The sequence below is a fragment of the Cotesia glomerata genome, linkage group LG3 (genome assembly GCF_020080835.1).
Source record: "Cotesia glomerata isolate CgM1 linkage group LG3, MPM_Cglom_v2.3, whole genome shotgun sequence".
In the NCBI taxonomy this organism is placed as follows: Eukaryota; Metazoa; Arthropoda; class Insecta; order Hymenoptera; family Braconidae; genus Cotesia; species Cotesia glomerata.
In genome coordinates, this window is record NC_058160.1 from 1239972 (window position 1) to 1249104 (window position 9133).

The 9133-nt window shown below is 27.6% G+C and overlaps 1 protein-coding gene across 1 annotated transcript; it reads right to left on the bottom strand.

The window, feature by feature from the left end:
* Positions 1-498: 498 nt before the first annotated feature.
* On the bottom strand, positions 499-8743 carry LOC123260444 (chromosome partition protein Smc-like). The gene is made up of 4 exons (XM_044721545.1): positions 8584-8743; positions 1253-3090; positions 1152-1213; positions 499-1070 (listed from the first exon to the last, which is right to left on the bottom strand). The coding sequence occupies exons 1-4, from the start codon at positions 8632-8634 to the stop codon at positions 499-501; spliced, it is 2523 nt and encodes an 840-aa protein (XP_044577480.1). The 5' UTR covers positions 8635-8743.
* Between the last annotated feature and the right edge of the window lie 390 nt (positions 8744-9133).

A 9133-nucleotide genomic window follows, 5' to 3' on the forward strand; every position in this document is an offset into this window, starting at 1 on the left:
TTGCGGCCAACTTGGCTATCAGGGATGGTATGGAAAAGTAGGAATAGATCAAAGGTTAAGAAAATGAGCATACGTGTCTTACAATGCTTATATAATTTTTATTTTCGAGATTTTTTGTTAGAGTCACAAAAAAGTTATTTTTGATAGATTCTGATATTTAAATACTAAATATTATTATTTTAATATTATTATTTTTGATATTTAATGATACTTTAAATAAAAATTCAATTATTGATAAAAATGCAATCTTGGTCAATTTTACAAATATAGATTAATGTTCTAGAATCAGAACATAGCGGATAGCTTTGTTTCATGGATTAGTTAGCATTTTATTCGCATTCCCGTACTGAAAAAAAATATATGCCGCATATACGGGGGCAAAAAAAAGTATGTGGCGTATATATTTTATATGTGCGACGTATATGTATTTTTGTCAGCATATATGCGCATATATATATTTTTTCAGTGTGGGCTGTTACGACTTAAACTGGCTTAGGACTAATTCTTTGAATGAAATTTAGCGAACAAGCTGTGAATTCTATCAATTACATTTATTTCTGTAGAAGTTTCGATAATTTGTGGAGTTAGATTAGTTGGAGCATGGTCAGAATCAGTGTCGTGTTTGTTGGAAATTGGAAGTGGTACAATAACGCTTTCATTTTTGTTGATAACTGGAGATGCTGTTACGATATTTGTTTCATTTTTCTTGATTACTGGAGAAGATATTTTGTCTGCTTCATTTTTGGTGATTTCTGGAGAGGATGGGAGGATATCTGCTTCATTTTTGTTGATAACTGGAGGTGCTGTTACGATATTTGTTTCATTTTTCTTGATTACTGGAGAAGATATTTTGTCTGCTTCATTTTTGGTGATTTCTGGAGAGGATGGGAGGATATCTGCTTCATTTTTGTTGATAACTGGAGGTGCTGTTACGATATTTGTTTCATTTTTCTTGATTACTGGAGAAGATATTTTGTCTGCTTCATTTTTGGTGATTTCTGGAGAGGATGGGAGGATATCTGCTTCATTTTTGTTGATAACTGGAGGTGCTGTTACGATATTTGTTTCATTTTTCTTGATTACTGGAGAAGATATTTTGTCTGCTTCATTTTTGGTGATTTCTGGAGAGGATGGGAGGATATCTGCTTCATTTTTGTTGATAACTGGAGAAGCTGTTACGATATTTGTTTCATTTTTCTTGATTACTGGAGAAGATATTTTTTCTGTTTCATTTTTGGTGATTTCTGGAGAGGATGGGAGGATATCTGCTTCATTTTTGTTGATAACTGGAGGTGCTGTTACGATATCTGTTCCATTTTTTTCGACAACTGGAGACGACGTTACGACATCCGTTTTATTTTTCTTGATTATTGGAAAGAATGGGACGATATTTACTTCTTTTTCTTTGATAAGTAGGGAAGGTGTTACAATATTCGTTGTATTTTCGGTAATTTTTGGAGAGGATGAGATGATATCTGTTTTATTTTCGTTGATATTTGGAGAAGTTATTACGATATAAAATTTATCTTTGTTAATGACTGGAAATCGTGAGACGGTAGCTGTTTTATTTTTGTCGTTGTTGTTTTTTCTTTTTGTTACTGATGTCATTAATTCTTTTAGTTTATCGTTAATTTCTATTTTCAGTTTTTTTATTTGTTCATCATATACCTTTATATCTTCTTCTAATGATAACGTTGATTCTTCTTTTTCTTCTTCAAGTATTGTTTTCGTACTCTGTCCTTGTTTTGATATTTCATTAATAGCATCACCTCTGATTTTCCCTAAATATTCTGCTTTGCGTTCAAGGTCTGATTCAATTTCAGCTATTAACTCTCCTTTTACTCTATTCTTCTCTTCTTCGAGGCTTGTTTTTACACTCTTCATTTGCACTGCTGTTTCAGCAGTAACAGCTTCTTTGATTTCCTTCAGAAATTCCGTTTTGTTTTGCGAAAACGCCGATTTCATATCAGCAATAAACTCTTCTTTCATTTTTCTAATTTGTTCTTTGAAGTTGCGTTCATCAGTTACTTCATTCCATTTTTCCTCAACTTCCAGCTTTTTCTTTTCCAATTCTCTTTTTAGCAGATCATTACGCATTTCTAGATCTCTTATTTTTTCCTGAAGCTCTTCTTCCAACTGTTTTTTGATTATATCTTTCTCACAGTATAATTCTTTAACCAATTTACTTTTTTCAGAATTCAATAATTTCTGTATAGCAATTTCTTCTTCGTACTCTGTCTCCCTTAAACTGTTCTCTCTCATAATCTTATAGTCTTCCAGATACAACACAACGCTCTTGTTCATCTGCTCGATAACAGACTCCACTGTTTTCAATGAATCGTTCGTCTTTTGGTAAAACTCAGCAATAACAGACTCAGATTGGGATTTTAATTCTTTCTCCGTTCTGTCTTTCGCAGCAATGCTCGCATTATTCATCAATTGAACTGACGACAAAACATTAGTACCAGCTGATTGTAGAATCTTCTGAGTATCTTCAAATGTCTTATTAACATTCTTCTCAAGCTCCTTATTTGCATTTTCAAGCGTACGAGAAACTAATTGTTCTCCAGCAGTAGTTTTGTTTTCCAAGATCTCCACCCACTCTTTGGCTTTGTCGAAAGATGACTCTAGCGTTTTGTTTGTGTCTGTAATGAATTTGATGCTTCCTAATAGTGCTTTTTCGAGTGAATCCACATATTCCGTTGTTTTGTTCTTCAACTCTGCATCGAAAGACGATTGTAATTTTTGAGATGTAGAGTTGAGTTTTTTCACTGATTCGTCGGTTGTGTTTAAAATAATTCCAACAGCTCCTAAAGTACTTTCTTCGAATAATCCAAATTTTTCAGTTATGTTCTTAATTATCAATTCATTAACAGACGATTTTAATTCTTCAGATGTTGAATTTACTTTTTTTATTGAGTCGATAGTTGTGTTCATAATGAATTTAATTCCTCCCGTAAATGCTTCTTCAAGTATTCCTAAATACTCATCTGTTTTAATCTTTAACTCTGATTTTGCAGATTCCAAGGATTCATTAATGCTCTGATGTTTTTGCTCTTTAAGTCTGTCTGTACTGTTCCCCCAACAGTCCTAAAATTATTCAAAGAAAATCATGAATCAAAATAATCATTTTTACTTGTAAAAAAATTTTCTGATATGGTTACATATTGGTGTTTTATCGATGTATCAATCAGTTATAAAAAATTTTTTTATTTTAGTATTTTGACGTATTCTATTTTTATACACTGAAAGAAATTTTTTTTTTAAATTACCGTTAAAGTCAGGGTAATCGTGGGACGAATGGCACGACCTAATCATTTGTCGGTAAATAACATAATTTTTAACTTTTCTTTTAACAAATTTTACCGTAGTATTCTGTAAATTTTATTCGGTTTTCGGTAAATTTTATGAAATCTACCACAAAATAAATCGCGTGCCTAATGCCAAAAGGGCGTATAAAAAGTTATACGCCCTTTTGGCTTCGCAAAGCCAAAAGGGCGTATAATTTTTTTTTTTGGTGCCAATCGTTTTGTAAACATGTTCTAAGCCTAAAAATGAAAAAAAAATTTCCAAAGCCAAAAAGGCGTATGTCTCAAGTTATACGCCCTTTTGGCTTTAGAAATCTGAAAATTAAGTGTTCTAAAACCAAAAGGGCGTATAGTTTTGAACTTCTCGTTAAGTTGTTTTTCATTTTATGGATTTTAAGTACAATTTTACGCAACGGAATCGGTGGTTTGAATTTTTAGGCGAGAGTAGAGCATACCTACGCTCGCGCTCAAGGTATGCAATTAAACAAAAATATATCTTTTATTGCAGCTATAGCAGGCAAGAAAGTATTATAATTATTCGAAGTTAAAAAAAAGAAGAAAAAACTAATATCAAAATACGGAAAGTTTATTAAATATGATATTTGAAAAATATGAATATTTTAGTGCTCGAAAAAATTTTTAATTCATATGCTTTTTCAAACATTGGTCTTGGGGTCTGTCCAAAATGATGAAAATTTAAAGTTACTACTATCGAACATATTGACTTTTTCAAAAATTTTTTTTATACAAATCTTCTCCGGACAATTTTGAAGATTATGTTTTGAAATTTTGAAAAATACTGATTTTTTTTTTATACGCCCTTTTGGCATTAGGCACGCGAAATGAATTTTTTCGTTATTTTTATTTCAAAAATGGTAATAAATGAAATGGGTGCATTACGTCTCACGATTACAGTGAATTTATTGGTAATTTTTAAAGAAAATTTTTTTCCGTGCATGAATATATAACAAAAAAACTTTTAATTCAATCTTCGGACATTATGATACTAAATACTTAAACTGCAAGTACAAAATTACTTTTGCGCTGTCTTCAATTTCTAAGATTTTGGCGCTTTGATTCAAGCTCTTACAGAATCAAACGATACTATCAACCCAACTCTTAATACAGGTGTATCTTCCATTTTTACTTACATATCGACGGGCTAATTAGCAATTTGTCTAACTCCTTATTTTTTAGAGGGTGATTTTTTAACATTTTGATGTAGCAATAATCCAATTATAAATTATTTGAATGATTCAAACCAAAATATTATACCCTTATTAGATATTAATGATATTAAATGGTTTTTTAAAGTGATAATAAACTTTGAATTAATTGGTTTTTTCGTATAAATGGAAGACTATCTAAAATGGAGTTAGACAATTTGCTAATTAGAACGTCGATATTGTATAATAATTGAAAGTTAATGAGCGGTAGATTTTATTTTTATGCTCACTTACGTTTTGGATGACTGTAATATTTTATATTTGAGTTTCCCACAATACACTGAAAAAACAAATTTTTTTCTACCAAGGAAATGTTCCCTTATGGATAAAAAATTAGTATTCTTACGATTAACATACGAAAGTTTTTTAACTATAAGAATACAGTTTTCTCACTGTCAAAAAACTAGCCTTATAATAAAACGTGGTATTTTAAGGTTAAGAATACCAGTTTTTTTAAATCAAGAAAACTCGAGTAAAAAATTTAGTATTCTAGGAGGAAAAAATTTTTTTTTCAGTGTACCTGTAGTTATGAACACAAATTCACCACCTTAGATCATAAATTGAATTTAAGTGCATAACACTGGACTCTGATCATACAAATTAATTCTTAAATACCCTCACGGTTTTGGAAATGCCGTAAAGATTCGATATTTATACGATATAAATGCTGTATTTTTACCGTAATACTTCAGTTATTTTAGCCAGTTTTTTTGTCGAATTATTACGAAAAAATTACGAAATAAATTCAAAATATTTACAGCAATACAATAGAAAAATTACGGTATATTAACAGCATTTAAACCGCAAATGTACCGCATATTTACTGTATATCTGTGGCACTATTGCAGCGAAAAACCAGTACCAATGCCAATATTAAAATTATATTGAACATATAATTTTAAGTATATTTTAAATTATACTGAAAAATACATTGTTCTTATACTATTTATAATATAGTGTTGATTATAATATGTACGATATATTTAATCATATATAGCTGAAAATATAATTGAAATATATATTATGAGTATAACATCAATACATAATACTATATAAGGTAAAAGACCCAATACCGGAACGACGAAGGGTACATGACTGGTTTTTATTACTTAGAAAATATTCAAATGGTTCATTAGTAATAATAATTCATCCAATCATATAGAATAAACATGTAGTTACACGATAATATTTAAATTTATCAATTTTGTCGAATTTAATATTAAAAAAAAACATGTTTTTTGAAAAAGTCTAAAAGACCCAGTATCGGAACACCTTAAATGCCTAGTCCCAATACCGGAATATGGTTGACCCAATACCGGAACGATAAATAAAACTAATTTTTTTAATCTAAAGAGTCCGCTTTTCGTAAGCTGAATTAATTAAATAATTAATTAACAAATCATAATACTTTATGTGAATTTTTCTGAATTTATAAAACTAATTTATAAAATGTTATCTTCGACTTAACTTTCAGCATCCTACTACTACCTATAAAAAATTAAGCATTTAATTCAGCACTCAAATGACATGTATGCATAGTGAAACTAACAATAATTATTTAATATTGAAAAATCAAATAAATTTTTACTAAAAATAAAAAAAAAAAAATAAACGATTCGAGGTTATACTTGACGACACTTATGTAAAAAAGAAAATTTCAAAACAGAAATTTGCTTTTGTTCTTCAAGTTAAAATTTACAAATATTTGAAGCAATTTTTATAATAAAATTACTTTCTGTATTAAATGTTATTTCACAAAAACTTTTGTTGTTGTGCTTGATGTAAGCAATCAACACAGTTTATCGTAAATGTCCATAAATAATATCAATATGGCTGACTGTTCCGATACTGGGTATTAGCTCATTTCGGGTGTACCAATAGACGAACAGTAAATTTTAAATAACAATAGGGTCTTTTTTGTATTATCAATTAATTGCATCGAATTCTTAGTATTTGTATTAATACATAAAAAAAAAATTTTAGTGAAAAGTATTTCCATTAGGTTTCTATGAGCTTAAGATCATCGAGTGATTTCTTAGCAAAACCATTAAGAGACCTTGATAAGTCAGAAATCTAAGACTATTGACATCATTAACATTTTTTTTCAATATTTCCAATATAATTTAAAGTTTCATTAATATTTTATTATGTAAAAAAAAGATTGAGGTTTCTAATAAAGAAAAGTTTGTTTAATTTGATTGAGTACGAGATAAAATATAAAATAATAATTGTCAAATCGTTCCGGTATTGGGTCTCGTTCCAGTATTGGGTCTTTTACCTTATATCATTATTGTATATATGAAACGGAAAAATTTTGCATATCCCGTGCAAAAAAAAATTTGTTTCGTTATGAATTTCATTGTGAATTTGATAATGAAATTCAGATTTTGAAACAAATATGAGTTTGATAATGAATTAGCTATAAAAATCCTCTAATTTTCTATTGCAGCTGAATCTAACAGCTAACCAACAGCTGAAATCTAATAATTTAATGGGTTATTTTTAAAAACTTACTTTTCACTTTAAACAAGTGATAAGTACATTATAAAAATCGTATATTTCCAGCTTTGAAGAAGATTCAAAATTGTTGAATCTAAAGAAATTAAGACAACGAAGAGGAGTAATTCATGATGAATTTGATGATAATGATTATCAATTTAGTACGAGAGTCATATTGAATTAATTATAAGATAAATATGTTTTATTTTATAATTGTATTTTTTGTTTTTACCCCCGAAATTTCAAAAAAAAAAAAAACTATTTTATTTAACTTAGAGGAAATGTATTACTAATTTAACAGTAATCAACAAAAATCATGGAACCATATAAAATTAATACTTGATTCATAATAAATTTATCATAAAAAGGTTATAAATTTTATATTAATTTGATCTTACCTTAATACTTGATTCATAATAAGTTTATTATAAATCATAAATAATTATCATAAATAAATAAATAAATAAATAAACTTTATTTAATAATGCAGAATGAAATATATTTTTTAGTTTATTTCTTTTTTAAATTATTCAATAAATAAATTTTTTTTTGTAATAGTACAAACAACGAACTGTAAACAATAGATATATATTTTTAAAAATAAATTTTAAATCTTGTTAACGCTTACATAAGAGTCACAAATAATTTTTGTTTAAATAGATTTATTATCATCAAATTCATCATGAATTACTCCTCTTCGTTGTCTTAATTTCTTTAGATTCAACAATTTTGAATCTTCTTCAAAGCTGGAAATATACGATTTTTATAATGCACTTATCACTTGTTTAAAGTGAAAAGTAAGTTTTTAAAAATAACCCATTAAATTATTAGATTTCAGCTGTTGGTTAGCTGTTAGATTCAGCTGCAATAGAAAATTAGAGGATTTTTATAGCTAATTCATTATCAAACTCATATTTGTTTCAAAATCTGAATTTCATTATCAAATTCACAATGAAATTCATAATGAAACAAATTTTTTTTTCCACGGGATGGGTCTTTATATAATCACATATATTTTTATATATGTAAAATATAATTTTTTGTATATGATGAAGGATATATAACTTTTTCATGCGGGTTTGCAGCAAAAGTACGGTAGAAATGCTTTATAACTATAGTAAAAAAACTGGCCAAAATAACCACAGAAATACCGTATTATTTCAGAATTATAACAGTTAATTTATGGTAAACGCATTAATACCGAAAATTTACGGTATTTCAAAAACCGCGAGGGTATTTATATATTTACTAGCTGATATCTGGCTTTATACGTCCAATTATCATATAAAATCATATATGCGTATAATTAAAAATTATATGTTAATAATGTTATACCCACTGGATACATAAGACGATAACAGGAAGTTTTTTCACTGTTATTGGTTATTTCGTTAATTTGTTATTGAAAATACTTTGAAAAGTCGAACACTTATTGAGCTTATAATAAGAACAAATTATCGTAAGCTTTTTAAAACTTTCAATAATCGACAACAATAGAATTAAGTTTTAGTATTTAAAATTAAAACCAAATGAAATTTAAAAAACCTTACCTGAGAACTGCAGATGAGGAAAAATATAAGACAAAATGCGAAATGATTCATAGTGACTGATCCTTAAAATATTTTCTGAATGTAAAGATTTTTAATAACAATATATCGTTCTTTATACTCTGCGATCAAATATAATTGAACATCATTCGCGTAAAAATTATCTATAAAAAATAAAGACATTAAGATTTCATTTGTCATGTCAATTGATAAGCAATGCACTTAAAAAAAATACTAGCTAGCGATAGCCTAAGGGGATACATCAGTTCTACGTATATGTGAATCAAATAACATATTTCATAATTTACTTGGGAATTCTCAAATTATAAGAGAAATAATTATTATGGAATTCCAAAAAAAACAAATAAAAAAACAACACATTTATTTTATTTATTTATTTATCGTTTTATTTTATTTTTATTTTTTTATTTTTATTTATTTAATTTAAATGCCAAGGCAAGAGCCAAATGGCAAAATTATACATAGTGTGATTAAAGTACATGTAAAACTATAAACATAGTCATTATCTAAATAAAAAAAAAAAAAAAAAAAA